The 18,270-nt window shown below is 42.1% G+C and overlaps 1 protein-coding gene across 5 annotated transcripts in view; it reads left to right on the top strand.

The window, feature by feature from the left end:
* Nucleotides 1-17,110, top strand: part of LOC6033723 — a 37,225-nt gene extending 20,115 nt beyond the window's left edge. For 4 of the 5 annotated variants that reach the window (XM_038249964.1, XM_038249963.1, XM_038249962.1 and 1 more), the window contains 6 exons: nucleotides 13-5,395; nucleotides 5,455-5,760; nucleotides 5,822-6,105; nucleotides 6,172-6,400; nucleotides 6,464-6,749; nucleotides 14,810-17,110. In XM_038249964.1, coding sequence (XP_038105892.1) covers nucleotides 316-5,395; nucleotides 5,455-5,760; nucleotides 5,822-6,105; nucleotides 6,172-6,400; nucleotides 6,464-6,749; nucleotides 14,810-15,005 — 6,381 coding nt within the window. In that variant the 5' untranslated portion in view covers nucleotides 13-315 and the 3' untranslated portion in view covers nucleotides 15,006-17,110. The remainder of the gene's footprint in view (nucleotides 1-12; nucleotides 5,396-5,454; nucleotides 5,761-5,821; nucleotides 6,106-6,171; nucleotides 6,401-6,463; nucleotides 6,750-14,809) is intronic. The other variant, XM_038249965.1, reaches the window with a different exon arrangement.
* Nucleotides 17,111-18,270: the final 1,160 nt, after the last annotated feature.

Below are 18,270 nucleotides of genomic sequence, written 5' to 3'. Positions count from 1 at the left end.
TTCTATTTTTAGGGCGCACACTTTTGCGGTAGTGGTGCCGTCGACGACTCTTTGGAGACGACCCACCAGCAGTAGCAGAAGCAGCAAAAATTAAGTAACACGGCTTAACGCATAATTCGGCCAGCAAAGGGTTCTTCGTTGCGCGGAGAGTGTGGCACTTGTGGCGGAAAGTATAAATTTCGTTTCACACACATGCTACAGTTTTGGCGGCTAATGACGACGGCGGCGTCCGTGGCGAGAAAATATGACTAAGCGCGTCGTTCCAAACTGGTCCAGATTTTGGAGAATCAATTAAGAAGAGGCGAACCAGCAGCAATGTCGTCGGCCCTGAACGGGAAACTTGCCAACGGTAAAATGAACGCCGACGATATCTACGAGAATCTGCCGTGTCACGAGCGAATGCGCAACGGAGGTGGGGACGAGTTTGCCCCGTCGGCCCCCCCTGCCATGGACGAGGAAGATGGCCCAAGTGGTGGCGGTGGAGGTGCCTCGGGCGTACAAGCTCAACAGCAACCTCCGCAGCTGCAGCAGCAACAACAACAGGTTGAAAACAATAACAAAATTCAGAACAATTTGGCGCTGCACAGCAAGGACAGTCTGTACGCGACGCCGTTGAAAAAGTCCGAACGACCAAAGCCAGCGCAGGGTGCGACCCCGAAGGGACGGCCACCGCTCCCCACGCGCGTGTCCTCCATCAACGTGGATGACAATCTGAACAATAGCGCCGCGGCCGCGCAGGCGGCATCCGAGCGAGACGTCAAGATCATCAACGCCGAGCTGGAGGATCGCCGAATACGGGACTTTCTCAAGGACACCAGCCAAATGCACAAGAAAATTGAACTGCACAAAGAGTACCAGGGCTCGAACTTTTCCTACCTGGCGCGGAAGGAGCACTTTGCGAATCTGGTGCAGCAGAACGTGCTGAACGATTCGTTGAACGGTGGCAGCGCCGGACATCCGGAAGGTATCGATCAGTCGTTGCTGGGGTACAAAACCCTTGCGAATGAAGACGAGGACAAGAACCTGGATCTGGACGTGAACGAGTCGCTCGACGAGCTGGAGGCCAAGTGTAACGAAAAGCTAGAGATGCTCACCAACCTGCACCGGCATCGGTCAACCGAACGAAGTCAGGAGGACAACGAACAGCTAGATCTGGACGGACCTCTCGGCGAGCAGAAACCTCCACCAGCTCTAATCAACGGAAAAACTTCCAGCCTAATGCAGAACGGCAGACCGCAGGAGCTGTCCCTCGGACCGTCCTCGGCGGTCCACGCCTACCTCAATCGAGAGTGGGTCCTCAAGAAGATCGCCATGTGTTTGGAGCAGCGTGCCTCGAAGAAACCCATCCCGGTGCCACCCCTGGAAGGTGCCGAATGTGTGGCGTCCAGTTCGGGATTCTTCCCGCGGGCAACCTCCACCCATCAAGCTCCGAACCGGGGCCTCGATCTGCCTTCGCTGGGCTACCTCGTGCTCGGCTCCAACGGTTCCGGCAAAACCTCGATCTGCAACGACATCATCGACGGCACCTCCGGCACGAAAGGAATGCTCAACCGCCGGTTGCTCGCCTGCTACTTTGTAAACTCCCAAAACCCAGAGTGCCACAGTCTCAGCATGTTCATCCGCAGCATCATCTTGCAAATCCTAAGCCACTCGAGCTTCGTGGGTGGCATCAACCCAACGACAGCCCACAACACGAGCACCACTTCGAACGATCTCACCGAAGCAGCGGTGGAAACCGCCAAGCAAGAACACCCTCCCCAGGACATTAGCAGCAACGAGGCCCTGCCCGAAGCGGACCAGACAAAAGACACCGACTTTGACAAGGAGCTCGAAGACGTGATCCTGTCGGAGATTAAGCTCAACGAGCGCGTTGCGGAGTTTTGCTCCAAGAAGAAGGTCTGCCGCCAGCAGTCCGAGCCGGTGGAAAGTTTGAGCCGCGACAAGGAGGCGCCGGCGTATCCGTATACGACACATCCGCCGCTGCAAAAGACCGGAGAGCAGCGGGACAAGGCCGGTGGGAGTCCCGGCAAGAGGGGTTCGAAAATTCCGGTCGCGATTGGGAGCAAGATTCGTTCGCCAGCGAAGAGTCTTGCGAGTTCGCCACAGGAAGAAGACGGTGGGAAGGTTGAGCCGGAAGAGGAGGAAATTTTGGACGGGGCAGGCGAAGGTATCGCGGACATTTCCGACATGAAGCTGGACGAAGATATTGCGCAGGAGATTAACGAGGACGTGACGGAGAAAATTGAGGAACCAGTGGCGGCGACGCCGCCAAAGGAGGAATCTCCCGAGCAGGAGGAGGTGGCACCGCCGTCGGAAACAGCATCGATTCCACCGCCGCTACCAAAGTCGAAGAATTGTCGGCAGGTCATTGCCGACGGGTACTACGAGATGCTGCTGAGCAATCCGGACATTTTCGAGTCCATCACGGTGGACAGCATTGAGAAGAATCCGGACGATTGCTTCAAGAAGGCGATTTTGTTCCCACTGTTGGAGCTGAGTCCGCCGAAGAGTGCGCTCCTGTTGCTGATTGACTCGATCGATGAGAACTACATCCAGGACGGGAATCTGATCTCGACGCTCAAGGGCAAGCAGGTGACCAAGAGTCGAAACATTGCCGAACTTCTGTCGAACCACATTCACCTGATGCCCAAGTGGTTGTTTATGGTTTGTACCGCGAAGAAGCAGAACAAAAACATTACAAAGCTGTTTACGGGCTACAAAAAGCTCACGCTCGACGACTTGCGTAAGAGCCATGTTGTTAAAGACGTGCAGCAGTACATTATAAACAGACTGAACACGGATTTTCGTGGCATCAATCTTACCAAAGATATAATCGAAAGCTTGAACCAGCTCTACATCAAGTCCAACGGATGTCTGCTCTACCTGCACAAGGTGCTGACCGGCATCAAGGAAAACTTTTTCACATTCCGCGAAATCAAGCTGATTCCGTGCACCCTCAACGGTTTGTACCTGTACATTTGTCAAAAGTCCTTCAACAAGAAGCAATACAACAAAATACGGCCCATGCTGAACGTCCTGCTCGTGTGTAACAACTACGTGGACAAATACTTTCTTTACAACTGCTTACGCACCCACAACTACTCGCTGGAGATGGACGAGTTCGAGAAGCGGCTCGATCTCATGCGCAACATCATCGAGTACAGTCCCCGGAATCCGGGCGCCCTGAAAATCTTCCACAACTCGTTCTGCGACTGGCTCATCGACGTAAAGTTCTCCACCAAAAAGTTTCTGTGTGATCTCAACGAAGGCCACGTCATGGTGTCCATGTACTACACCATGGTCGCGGACCAGCTCTGCCCAAACAAGCTACGCCTGTATCTGTACCACCTGATCAAAACCGGTGAATATCTCACCAACAAGCACATCAATCTCGATCTGCTCCTGATCCTGCTGGAAACCAAATCCAACCTAAGCGACTGCTTCTACACGAACCTCCTCAACTGTTGCGCACTCTGCGAGGACGAGTGCAAAAACGACGTAAATCTGGCCTGCAAAACCCGACTCATGCTCGAGCGCTACCTGAACGCCGAACTCAACGAAGAGTTCAACGGCTTCCTGAACGATTTCTTCAAACCAAACCTCCCGACCGACTGCAAAGTCCTTAAACTGCTCATCGAAACCGGCATCAACAACGCGGACACGGTCCTCTCGTGCGAATCGTCCGCCATCAACTCGCCCGTGCTATCCGACCGCTCGCAGAACATCGACTCCGAGCTCGCAGAGCTGCTAATCTCCAGCGAAAAAAGCTGCCAGCAGGAGCTTCAAAAGTCGATCAACCTGGACCAGCTGCAGCCAACACCTTCGGCGCTGGTCGATCGCTACGACGTCCACGAGGTGGATCAATGCGAAAGTGTGGGAGTTGCGGGCGATGGGGGCAGCGCGATCGGCGATTCCAAGTCGGACATCCAGAACGATCGCGTGCAGTACGATATGTTTGACGCGGAGATGCACAAGGGAAAGGCGTTGATTCACATCTTGGCGAACGAGGGCAATCACATGCTGCTGGAGAGGGCGCTGAACGCGTGCAAGGATCCGATCGATTTGGAGATTGAGGATTTGAACGGGCAGACGGCGCTGAACATTGCCGCGCGGAATGGACACATTGAGATTGTGAAGCTGCTGCTGCAGGACCGGCAGCCGTTGAACGATGGGACGGGTCGGTTCAGGAAGATTGACGTGAATCACGCGGACCGGGATGGGTGGACTCCGCTGAGGTCTGCGTCTTGGGGAGGTCATACGGACGTGGTGAAACTGTTGATCGAAAGTGGGAGTTGTGCGATTGATCGAGCGGATAAGGAGGGCAGGACGGCGTTGCGGGCGGCGGCGTGGAGTGGCAACGAAGACATTGTGAAGATCTTGATCGAGGCTGGGGCGAACGTGAATTCGATTGATAAGCAGGGCAGAACCTCGTTGATTGCCGCTTCCTATATGGGGCATTACGATATTGTGGAGATTTTGCTGGAGAGCGGAGCGGATGTGAATCATACGGATTTGGACGGTAGGAATGCGCTTTGTGTGGCGGCGTTGTGTGGAAGTTCTGGATATAGTAAGGTCATTTCTACGCTGTTGGAGTACGGGGCGAACACGGACCAGACGGATAACGAGGGAATGTCACCGCTGTTGGTGAGTTCTTTTGAGGGTAACTCGGAGATTTGTGAGTTGCTGCTGGAGAACGGTGCCGATCCGGACATGGCTGATCACATGGGAAGGACTCCGCTGTGGGCGGCGTGCACTTCGGGACATGCCAACGTGGTGAAGCTGTTGCTGTTCTGGGGCTGTGGCATCGACTGCATGGATTCGGAAGGTCGAACCGTGTTGAGTGTGGCCGCAGCGCAGGGTAACCTGGAAACGGTGCGTCAGCTGTTGGATCGTGGCTTGGATGAGACTCATCGTGACAACGCTGGCTGGACGCCACTTCATTACGCGGCTTTCGAGGGCTACGCGGACATTTGCATTCAGCTTTTGGAGTCCGGAGCGAAGATTGACGAGTGTGACAATGAGGGCAAGGCCGCGCTTCATCTGGCCTCTCAGGAAGGTCATAACGCGGTTATTGAAGCGATCCTGAACGTACACCGAGCGTGTATCGATCAGCGGGCTCACGACGGCAAGACTGCGTTCCGGTTGGCCTGCCTTGAGGGTCACTTCGAGTGCGTCCAGACGCTGCTCAAGTACGGCTGCGATGTCAACTCGAAGGACGCCGATTCGCGCACCACGCTGTACATTTTAGCACTGGAGAATAAACTCAAGGTTGTTAAGTTCCTGCTGGAATACTCAAACGTGGATGTGAACGTTCCGGACAGTGAGGGACGGTCTGCTTTGCACGTGGCCTCCTGGCAGGGTCACGCCGAAATGGTAAAGCTGTTGATTACGTTGGGTAGGTTGTTGAACTTTGAAACTTTTATCGTTTAATTTTAATTTGTGGAACTCTTTCAGGTAACGCCGACGTAAACGCTATGGACCTGGAGTCGCGCACACCCCTGCACTCCTGTGCCTGGCAGGGCAACCACGAAGTAATGCAGCTGCTGCTGTACTACGGAGCGATTCCGGATCACGCGTGCAAACAGGGAGCGACCGCGCTGGGAATTTCCGCCCAGGAAGGTCATGAAAAGTGCGTCACGTATCTGCTCAAGTACGGTGCCAATCCGTACAAGTCGGACCACTGCGGTCGCACCCCAATCAAGCTGGCCGCCAAATCCAACCGTAACAACGTGCTCCGGATACTGGAGAACTATACCAAAAGTGAGTTGGCAACTGCTGTGGGTCTCGTTCCTTCCAACTAACAAATATCTCCTTCTTTCAGACGATCTCGACGGTGGTAAGATGCTGCACCAGGGGTTGAACCTCAAATCGCCGGACGAGTTGCCGCCGACGTCCTCGATCCACAACCCGTCCCCGTCCGGGCCCTTCCCCAACCCAAGCCTCCTGATGCCGAGCAGCTCGCTGAACGTGTCGTCGGCGTCCACGGCGGCCATTGGCGGCACCCAGAACAGCAACTTTTACGAAAACACGATGCAGTCCGACAACAGCAGTTTGCAGAAGCGAAAAAGTGTCATCTCTAGTCAGTCCACCGGTAGCAGTAATGAGGTGGGTTCTGCTCTTAGCACTGACGTCAACGTAGTCGCCAATTCTCATCGTCGTTTTTTTTTCTAGCAAGCGCCAATGTCTTTTACGCAGCAGCTGCAGAAGCACTCCCGGCATCACAACTCCAAGTCGCATCACATCGTGCAGCAGCACCACCACCAGCAGCAGCTGCAGCACCAACAACACCAGCAGATGGGAAGCAGCACCGGTGGCAGTACCGGCGGTAGCAAGTACGGCGGCACCAAAAAGCACTCTCAAATGCTGCCCAATGTTGAAGAAATGCACTCCTCGAATGGTGGTAAGTCGTCTTCAATCTCTTCAGTTGCCAACACTGACCTCCCTCTTTCCAATTCGTTTGCAGCGGCGTCCAGCATGCGGATGAACCCCAACGATGCGGACCTGTTCGATCTGGGGTGTATGTCGCCACTGTACGCGACGCCGCCCCACTCGCCCAGCAGTGACATTAGCTCGCCGGGCCAGAACCAGCCGCCGTCGTCGCTGGCACTGCTCGGCAAGCAGTTTGAGGAGATGAACATTAGCCTGTCGAACAACAGTACGATTATGCACCCGCCGGATAATCACTTTGCGCGGGACACGCACATGCGGATCATCCTGGGGAATAACCAGAAGGAGCCGCAGCAGAGCGGGTGAGTGTTGATGATGGTTTACGGAAATACGCTTTGAATTTTAAATTGAATTGGAAAAGTTAAACCCTCTGGGAAATGACATCGTATTTCCACATATGCCTTAAATTCTTAAAATATTTGGGAGATGATTTAGGATAATCGAGTATTTCAGCTCAAGGGTCCTGGAATGCTCAAACAGACCTTTTCACTCGCGAGCACAAATCGAACGCGATGCCGAACTGCTCTGATCCGTTCTTACCGTTTTTTCACTTCCGCAATCGCTACTGAATACTCTATTCTCGCTCTCCCTCTCACTCAATCGGATGGTACAGCGAATGGCTCAAAGAGACCGATTGCGCTATGTCGCTCATAGCTGACTCAAAATAGTCTGCGATCGGTTTTGATTTGATCATTTAATAAATTGCCGTAAATTATTATTATTAAGAATACTTCGCAATTTTGTTGATAAAACAAAAAGAGAAAATGCTACCTACAGTAAAGTACAAGAACTGTTTTGCTACTCCTGCTTCTCTATCTTTGCAAAAGTTTTTTTTTCTGAGAGAAGAGTGACTTTTGGTGCTGAAAAGTACAGGAACGCTCTGCCGCAGAATCTGTGCAGAATTTCAAAATTCTGCGGTACTGGAATGGACCTATTCTCCCCTCTCTGACTCAGGTCGACGGACGGAGCAGGCAAAGAAGTATTTGTATTGCTGGCAGCTAGCGAGTCGTGTTCGCTCGTGAATGGTTGTGCGCTCCAGTCGACAATGATTCGTTCGGCGATGAGTGAGTGATTTCTGATCTATGAACCGAAAATTTGGACCTTTGTTATTTTTTCCCAAATTCCTATTTTTTTGAATTATTGAGTCGTTAAATTTTCAATTCAATTCAACTCAATTTATTGTACTAGTAAATAACCAATGCACAATTTTGTATTTCCTACTAGAGTTTTGGAGTTCCTTTCAACTATGATTTGTACTATAGTTCATTATGATGTATTTGTATATTATAACAATGGATTTGGCAAGAGAAGGAAAATTGAAAATAAAAACCTTCGAGAATAGCTAAGGAAAAAGATAGAAATAGAAACTAAATCAAACAGCAAATTTTGGGTTGCCATTTCAGTAAAATAAATAACTGAATGCAATTCAGTAATCATCACATGTGAAATTCTGAAATTCTGTAACAAAAAAAAAACATTACTGAAAAATCAGTAACTGCATACCTGTCAAACTGAAATGTCACTTCTGACTTATTGTTTGGATGCTGCCGAGAGAAAGTTCTCTTTCAAATGTGTTGCTTTTTTTTAATTTTGTATTGTGATCTTTAGAAACAAAGGTAAGAAAAATGTTAATAACAAATGCCTCGATGCCTACCACCTGTTTTTTTTAGGTTTGGACGATTGATGAAATAAATTAATTAATAACAGTATTTTAATGACAAGCAAAATCAAATTTTGATAACTGATATACCAGCAATGATTGCTGAATCTTCAGCAAATGATCTGTTAAACTGCCACAAGGAAATTACTGAATTTTCACCAAAATAATTTGACGTTTCTTTTGCTGAAATTTCAGTAAATCATCTGTCAAAGTGACAAATATCAGATAACTGAGAATTTGCTGAATTTCAGCCAAAAACAGTTGGTGCACAGTATGTTTGACTATATGACGTCGAAAAACTTCGCTGCACAAGACAGCTTATCCGTTGTAGATGTACTTCATTATCAGCTCACTGAGAGCTTGGAATTATTCTGCCTTGTTTCGGTAGGCACGAAAGCGCGTTAGCATCTCGCCAGCAAGAGCGAAACACTCGGGAAGCTTGAAGAGATCATCACCGGTAACATCAGCTTGTCCCGGGGGGGAGAACCGCCGCCAGAAGCGGCTACTCTAGCTTACAAACCTCCCCAACCGGGAGGAAGCGCTGTGTTGGTCGATGGAACCGCTCCACCGCCAGCTGCTGCTTCTTTTTCTTGTCCAGCTCTTCGGTGTACTTTTTCCGGGCGGCACAGCCACGGAAATTCGCCGTGTGGTTTCCACTACAGTTCGCGCACTTGACACGCGCTATGTTCTGCTGGGCGTTTCCCCTCTGTTGGTCTATCCGCGGAAGGCTGTACCTTTCGGTGAAGTTGTGATTTAGCTCATGAATTGCATAAATTTGGATTTAAATAAGATTCCCAAAAAAGTGTCTAATATATCCGAGATAAGACGGGGTCAGAGTGAGTGAGTAGACGATGCTTTAGGTTTGCTGGTTATAAGTAAAGTGAACGAGCCAGTCGATACTCGTTATTTATTTCCTCTTGTTTTACAAGTTTCATAGTACTAGTGAGCGCAATCAGTCGATGATCTGTCGATCCGTGCTTTAGGGTGATCACATCAGTGCCCACGTGGTGCATGAATGGTCCCAATATTTTCAACATCAGTATAATCGTAGATATAATTGAAATGGCATGAAACTTTGAAGAAATCTACAAAAAAGGTTTTGATGGTTATGTTGCAAACATGACCAGTACGACAAAGAACATTGTCAGATAATATTTAAAAAAAAAACCGTTGAAAAAAATCTAATACAAAAACTTTGCCTCTGTCACTCGTTCATTTTTGGGCCCTGACAAATAGGGGAAATATACCCTTTCTAATCAAAAATCTATCTTCGTTATATGGAGAGTTTGATGCTCGATTAACAGTCAAAACCCGAAGCCTGCAAAATGCGTTACAGTAAATTTTCGCAGGCTTGGGAAATATGCAAAATAGCACCAAACTTCAATGTTTTATAGTGTTTTGGAATCGTCAGAATGTCTATTTTTAGGAAAAAATATGCAAATTAGTGGATTTTTGGGTGGGGCTCGGGGAGGAGGGGGTGAACGAAAAAATATCCGAGCAAAATGCGTTACAGTAAATTTGTAAAATTTATCTTATGCAAAACATGACCAAAACTCAAAGTTTTATAGTGCTTTGGAAAGGTCTTTACATGAACTTTATGTTAAAAATATAAAAAGACTACGTTTTCCATAAAGTTTTACTAAAAAAGTTAAGTAAACATTTATTGTTCTATATACTAATATCAGTAAGAGAATAAAAACATGACTTTTCATTAGAAACATAATCATGCGACATATCTAACTTCTCCAAATTTCATGAATAGTCATTCTGCAACAAAATTGAACCGATTCAGCTGAACCGGTTCACCCAACCGGTTCAATAGTTGTACCGGTTGAACATTTCTGGCACAAAATGTATCATGCGACATGTCTAACTCTTTCAAATTGCCTGAAAAGTCATTCTGTAGCAAAATTGAACCGATTCAGCTGAACCGGTTCATCCAACCGGTTCGATAGTTGTACCGGTTGAACATTTCTGGCACAAAATGTAGCATGCGACATATCTAACTCTTTCAAATTGCCTGAAAAGTCATTCTGTAGCAAAATTGAACCGATTCAGCTGAACCGGTTCATCCAACCGGTTCAATAGTTGTACCGGTTGAACATTTCTGGCACAAAATGTAGCATGCGACATATCTAACTCTTTCAAATTGCCTGAAAAGTCATTCTGTAGCAAAATTGAACCGATTCAGCTGAACCGGTTCATCCAACCGGTTCGATAGTTGTACCGGTTGAACATTTCTGGCACAAAATGTAGCATGCGACATGTCTAACTCTTTCAAATTGCCTGAAAAGTCATTCTGTAACAAAATTGAACCGATTCAACTGAACCGGTTCACCCAACCGGTTCAATAGTTGTACCGGTTGAACATTTCTGGCACAAAATGTATTATGTGACATGTCTAACTCTTTCAAATTGCCTGAAAAGTCATTCTGTAACAAAATTGAACCGATTCAGTTTAACCGGTTCACCCAACCGGTTCAATAGTTGTACCGGTTGAACATTTCTGGCACAAAATGAATCATGTGACATGTCTAACTCTTTCAAATTGCCTGAAAAGTCATTCTGTAACAAAATTGAACCGATTCAGCAGAACCGGTTCATCCAACCGGTTCGATAGTTGTACCCGTTGAAGATTTCTGGCACAAAATGTAGCATGCGACATATCTAACTCTTTCAAATTGCCTGAAAAGTCATTCTGTCACCGATTCAGCTGAACCGGTTCATCTAACCGGTTGAAAAGTTATGCTTCCTTAAATTCTTTAATTTTTTTAAATTCTTTATATTCTCTAAATTCTTAAAGAATTTAAAGAATTTAAAAAAAAAATCAAGAATTTAAAGAATTTAAAGAATTTAAAGAGTTTAAAGAATTTAAAGAATTTAAAGAATTTGAAGAATTTAAAGAATTTAAAGAATTAAAGAATTTAAAGAATTGAAAGAATTTAAAGAATTTAAAGAATTAAAGAATTTAAAGAATTTAAAGAATTTAAAGAATTTCAAGATTTTAAAGAATTTAAAGAATTTAAAGAATTTAAAGAATTTAAAGAATTTAAAGAATTGAAAGAATTTAAAGAATTTAAAGAATTTAAAGAATTTAAAGAATTTAAAGAATTTAAAGAATTTCAAGAATTTCAAGAATTTCAAGAATTTCAAGAATTTCAAGAATTTCAAGAATTTCAAGAATTTAAAGAATTTCAAGAATTTAAAGAATTTAAAATCTTTAAAGAATTTAAAAAATTTAAAGAATTTAAAGAATTTCAAGAATTTCAAGAATTCAAAGAATTTAAAGAATTCAAAGAATTTAAAGAATTTAAAGAATTTAAAGAATTTAAAGAATTTAAAGAATTTAAAGAATTTAAAGAATTTAAAGAATTTAAAGAATTTCAAGAATTTCAAGAATTCAAAGAATTTAAAGAATTCAAAGAATTTAAAGAATTTAAAGAATTTAAAGAATTTAAAGAATTTAAAGAATTTAAAGAATTTAAAGAATTTAAAGAATTTAAAGAATTTAAAGAATTTAAAGAATTTAAAGAATTTAAAGAATTTAAAGAATTTAAAGAATTTAAAGAATTTAAAGAATTTAAAGAATTTAAAGAATTTAAAGAATTTAAAGAATTTAAAGATTTTAAAGAATTTAAAGAATTTAAAGAATTTAAAGAATTTAAAGAATTTAAAGAATTTTAAAAATTTTAAGAATTTTATGAATTTTAAGAATTTTAAGAATTTTAAGAATTTAAAAAATTTAAAGAATTTTAAGAATTTTATGAATTTTAAGAATTTTAAGTATTTTAAGAATTTTAAGAATTTTAAGAATTTTAAGAATTTTAAGAATTTTAAGAATTTAGAGAATATAAAGAATTTAAAAAAATTAAAGAATTTAAAGAAGCATAACTTTTCAACCGGTAAGATGAACCGGTTCAGCCGAATCGGTTCAATTTTGTTACAGAATGACTTTTCAGGCAATTTGAAAGAGTTAGATATGTCGCATGATACTTGTTGTGCCAGAAATGTTCAACCGGTACAACTATCGAACCGGCTGGATGAACCGGTTCAGCTGAATTGGTTCAATTTTGTTACAGAATGACTTTTCAGGCAATTTGAAAGAGTTAGATATGTTGCATGCTACATTTTGTGCCAGAAATGTTCAACCGGTACAACTATTGAACCGGTTGGATGAACCGGTTCAGCTGAATCGGTTCAATTTTGTTACAAAATGACTTTTCAGGCAATTTGAAAGAGTTAGATATGTCGTATTCTACATTTTGTGCCAGAAATGTTCAACCGGTACAACTATCGAACCGGTTGGATGAACCGGTTCAACTGAATCGGTTCAATTTGGTTACAAAATGACTTTTCAGGCAATTTGAAAGAGTTAGATATGTCGCATGCTACATTTTGTGCCAGAAATGTTCAACCGGTACAACTATCGAACCGGTTGGATGAACCGGTTCAGCTGAATCGGTTCAATTTTGCTACAGAATGACTTTTCAGGCAATTTGAAAGAGTTAGACATGTCGCATGATACATTTTGTGCCAGAAATGTTCAACCGGTACAACTATTGAACCGGTTGGGTGAACCGGTTCTGCTGAATCGGTTCAATTTTGTTGCAGAATGACTATTCATGAAATTTGGAGAAGTTAGATATGTCGCATGATTATGTTTCTAATGAAAAGTCACGTTTTTATTCTCTTACTGATATTAGTATATAGAACAATAAATGTTTACTTAACTTTTTTAGTAAAACTTTATGGAAAACGTAGTCTTTTTATATTTTTAACATAAAGTTCATGTAAAGACCTTTCCAAAGCACTATAAAACTTTGAGTTTTGGTCATGTTTTGCATAAGATATAAATTTTACAAATTTACTGTAACGCATTTTGCTCGGATATTTTTTCGTTCACCCCCTCCTCCCCGAGCCCCGCCCAAAAATCCACTTATTTGCATATTTTTTCCTTAAAGTAGACATTCTGACGATTCCAAAACACTATAAAACATTGAAGTTTGGTGCTATTTTGCATATTTCCCAAGCCTGCGAAAATTTACTGTAACGCATTTCGCAGGCTTCGGGTTGTACAGGGAAATTTTTTTCTTCGGTTCTTGACTGTTAAATACTATTTAGGCTATAAACTTACCAGCAACAGTACCGCCTCGAGTAAGCACGCAAATGTATGCCACTTACTGGCCAAAAAGATTAACCATGAATATCTTTTCACTTGCGCCAACGTTTTCAAAGCGCTTAAGATATGAAATTGCTTCCAACTATCGGCAACATGTTCTATTGAACATTAGTTAGTCACTCACTTGAAAAATAATCTCGAAACATATGAATAATGAGCAAGCGCCATAAAAAAACGTTTCTTAATCCACCAAGGTGGTTGGTGCCTTCCTCACATTTACAAAAAAAAAAAAAAAAAAAATCAAACCATCCACATTAACGACTCCGGGTCTTTTGTGGTTTCTATTGCAAGTTTCTGCTCGAACCTAGGAGTCCGAAGGCTTGAATGGGGAGAGCACCCAAACCTCTTTCTACTCCAAGGAACCTTCTACCCCAGTGTTTGAACTGACGACCTTTGGATTGCGAGTCCAACCGCCGCCAGCGATTCCACCGGAGTAGGTTTGGTTTGGTGTGTTGTTTGTACTTATGGCATGGAGACGACTCCTACACTTGGAATGACTTAACAGCCTAACAACAACCAAGGCCGGGACCGACATTTTACTTCCTCATCCGATGGAAGGTTGCAGCAGATGGAAATCGAACCCAGAATCATCCGCTTACAAAGCGGACAGCGTAACCATTCGGCCACGCACTGCCACTCTCACATTTACAAAGTAATAATGAAAATAAGTTTATGAAAAAATATATCCCTAATACAGACTTTTCCAGAAAACATCTTGCACGTAAAAAAAAGACCCGGACTTTTGAGGTTATGCAAAAAAAATCACCCTTTTTTGTAGATACAAAAATCTGTTTCTTAGCATAACTTTTTAAATACTTTACTAAACAGAATAAATTTTAATAGGGACCTCAAAACGAATCGAATAAGGCTGACCCGGCCAAAATCGGTTAAGCCAGTTCTGACAAAATCATGTGGAAAAAATCATGTCTACACACATCCCCACAGACATTTGTTCAGAATTTGATTCTGAGTCGATAGGTATACGTGAAGGTATATCTAGAAGGTATATTTAAGAAGTTCAATTTTCGAGTGATTTTATAGCCTTGCCTCAGTGAGGTGAGGAAGGCAAAAACCAAACGCGCCAAGTCTTTTGACGTTTGACTTTTGACGACCCATTCCAATCGAAGGCTGAAGAAACTCGTGCGAGAAGCGGCTGTTGGAGTAAGCCAGTGATGCCAGGAAACTTTCTCTATAAATAAATGCTACTTTTTATGAGTGTTCGCTTGAAATTTCAATTTTGGCAGCACTAAGCAGACCCAAAAGAGCGCTAGAAAAAAGAACTAAGCTGAAAATGGAAAAAAGTGCGTGGCCCAATGCAATGGAAAATATTTTTTTAAATGCTTGTAAAAGAAAGAAAAACTTTTAGTAAAAATGAAAATGCTCTACTCGTTGGTGTACTTGGTTTTAGTCAATTTCAAGGAACACTCCAGATTATCCAGCGTCATTCAAATACGACCGCTTATTAGGCTTATAATGGGTATATTTCCCCTATTCTAATCTGCATACTCCTTCTTTTCCCCCAGCAAATCCTCCAAACGCAGCGGCATCGCCACCAACCCGGCCATGCGGTTGATCCGCAACCGAATTGACTCCGCGGCACAGCTGATTCGGCGCACCAACAACATGCTGAGCAGCAGCGGTGGCAGCTCCGGGCAGGGCTCGTCCAGCATCGGCGTCAAATCCGGCACGTTCCAGTGGCGGAAGGAGAGCCAGATGTAGGGCGGAACGAGAGAAAGAGAGAGTATAGCAGGGACTTAAGCGCTAATATTTTCCACTCATATTCCATTCGTTTTTTTTTTAGATGAGAATGCAATGTTGCAAACGTGTGATTTTTTAGGTTTTTTCGTCAAAACTTTACCGAGTTTTTTTTCTTTGGAAAAGTATTTTTTTTATCGTGGCCAGAAAGTGAACAAAAAAAAAACGTGCCGTAATTGAAAAAAAAACGAACAACAAAGAGCGAGCATTTAAAACCTCTTATTTATATATATTTCTAACCATAACCGGGAAAGCAGCAGAGTTTAATCAGCGATAGTGTGTAGTAATTCTCACTAGAAAGTTGAGGAACATTAGAAAGGGATAAACAAAATAATATGCACCAAAATTATTACTACACGCACACACACCCTGAAAGCTCTGTAGAATAGCGTTAAAAATCTACAAAAAAAAATGGTCTCGGTGAGCGTAGTTGAGTTGAGTTCGTTTGGTTTATTTGTTGGTTTCTTTAGTTTTTTTTTGTTTGTGTAAAGTTTTTGTTGAAGGTGCCATCGTCCAGATTTTTTTTGTGTTCATTGTTTCTTTAGGTTTAAAAAAAACTAAAATTGTGATTAAAATTAGGTTTCTAATAAAGCTTTCCAAATTTGATTTGGTTTCGTACGAGTGGAAAGTGTGCAACATCGGTCAACTTTTGAAGCTTAACAAAATTAAGTTGTGTAAACATTCCTTTCATATTTACTTTTTAAAAAGAAAACAGTTTAAGCGACTAAAAACAAACAAACAAGCAAATCAGAAAAAATAACAATAATCATAAATTGTTCACTGTTGCCCACTCTTCACTCTTACAATATGTAATTTTCACCTTTATTATCTTTCTCACGCTACCGCGAGATCTAAACAAGAATCAACAACAGCCAAATTGGAGAAACGGTAACAATTATTGTTTTCCCAAAGTATGAAACTCACCTACAGCGCGTTGTTATGCACGCGCCTTAAAAAACAAATACTTCTCACATAGGTATAGCCGTGTAGCTGCACACAATAGTACTCAAACATGAAGAGAATATTACACTCAGAAAACTGATTAAAACAGACAAAAAAATCGCAGCATCTGCAAACTAAAATGTATCAAAGCAAGGTATCGTTGTGTGCTGTAAAGCAATCGAAGCAAAAGCAAAAAAAAAAAAAAACTTACGCAAAATGTAAATGAATGGTAAACACAGCAAAAAAAAAACAGGAAAAGCATATTTTACAAGCAAAACACACACAATGAAACGAGCAAAAGCAAAAAAAGGGAAAGCATTTAATTTTAAAAAAGGTTAGATTCCGCTAAAAGGAAACATCTATATTAGTTACACATATATACTATACAACATATATAAAACTAAACAAGCAAACAAAGCAAAACAACAAAAAATAATGAGTAAAGTAACACTTGACGTGAACAAAACAGGAAATTTTATGAACAAACAAACAAAACAAATGACATTCACACTTGCAAAAACCTTTTGAAAACTCTGTGTATAATCTTTATAATATAAAAAAAAAAAAACCAATCGGTTCAACAATTCTCTAGTCTTCGTCGTTTTATTTAGGTTTAAAAGAGAAGGTCAAAGCTAGTTTAACGGTGTACCTATTTTGTACGCCACGAGGATTATCTTTTTCTCTCACTCAAGCAAGCATCTTTTGGACTGTAGGAAAGCTCCTCCAAACCCCCCTAACTAATACACACACAAACACACTATTTATTGAGCCTAATTACAAAACAATCCTACACAGTAGAAAACTACAAACGAGCAACTTAAACTTAATCGAAGAGAGAGCCCCCAAAATCGAACTGAGTATGGTGTCAATCAAGAACAAAAGTGTATATTTATTGTTTATTTTTTTTACTTTTACTAAGTACCCGCGCATGATTTAATTGCCCGCCCCTTGCGTTGAATTCGCCTCCCCCCACGCTCATAGTTTTATTTGGTGGAGAAACGTACTTTAGAGAGAGAGAGAGAGGCGAAGGGAAAAAACGTAAAAACAAGAAAAAGAAAGAAAAACAGAGAGTAAAGTTGAAGCAGTAGCTACTAGAGAATATAAATTGAAAATAATACATAAATGGGGTTTACTTGTTGTTGCTCATGCTGAAACAGTATCCGAAATACCAACAGGGAGAGGCATCGAAATTTTAACACTCTAATAACTCTACCTAAATCCCATTCTTGTATTCTCGATTTTTGTTTTTCCAAAAGGGCTAAAACTCAAAATTATCCAACACTGCACAGTGGTCCGAACCCGAAATCCAGCGTGACAAAATTGAAATCGGCCAAAAGTTAAGATTTAGAGCTTTGGTGTCTTGGGGACAAATGATCAGGGTCAAACAGGGCATCTTTTTGTAAAAAAATAATTAAAAGTTATTTTTTAATTATTTCAGCTAAAATTTTTATCTTCTTTAACAAACCACCATTTTGTACATTTTTTGGCCCTTCTAGACAATTGTAGAGCTTATCAAAATGAACATTTTTGTTCAAGAAAAACTATTTTTGGTCAACACTATCAAAAGTTATGGTCAAAAACTATTTAAAAATGCTCATTATCAAATTGAGATTAAAGGAGTTAAACAAAAAAGACCTCCGAGATATTTTCAGGAAATGTACCCTAAAATGTGTAATTTTAGATGTCAAAATGGTGTCTTTTTCGTCGTATGTTGGCTATAACTTTCGTTTAAAAGGTCCGATTTTCGCTCTTTTGGAAGATAAATGTTTGTTTTGATAAGCTCTACAAATGTCTAGAAGATACCAACTCGCTACAACATAAGCCTGAGGTAATAAATTCGAAAAACTATTTTTTCCACAAACGCCTCAACATAAATTACATAAGTGGCTCTAAAAACTTCCCGTTTGAAGATAGAGCTTTGTCTCCTTCAGCAAAGTTGGTCAGAATGGTGTTCCCTACAATTTTCTCAAGACACCAAAGCGCTATCTCGTCATCCCGCCAAAATAACAATTCTGAGCCACATTTAAATTTGGACCACCCTAATATCCACCACTACACTCTAAAATGTAACCCTGCAAAGTTAGAAAAAACACGTAATTTTAAAATGAAAATTTTTGTTATAAATGAAAAAATGACCCTTCTGGGTTATTTCAGATTCGAAAAGTACATTAAATTTTCCATAAAATGACATGTCTCCCGATTTTTGACAATTGACAAATTAACGGGAAATGGCATTGATTAAATTTTTTTTTTAACTTTTTTTGAAGAAAAAAACGTTTTTTTTCGG

The sequence above is a fragment of the Culex quinquefasciatus genome, chromosome 1, assembly GCF_015732765.1.
Source record: "Culex quinquefasciatus strain JHB chromosome 1, VPISU_Cqui_1.0_pri_paternal, whole genome shotgun sequence".
NCBI lineage: Eukaryota > Metazoa > Arthropoda > Insecta > Diptera > Culicidae > Culex > Culex quinquefasciatus.
This window is presented reverse-complemented; position numbering and strand designations above follow the sequence as displayed.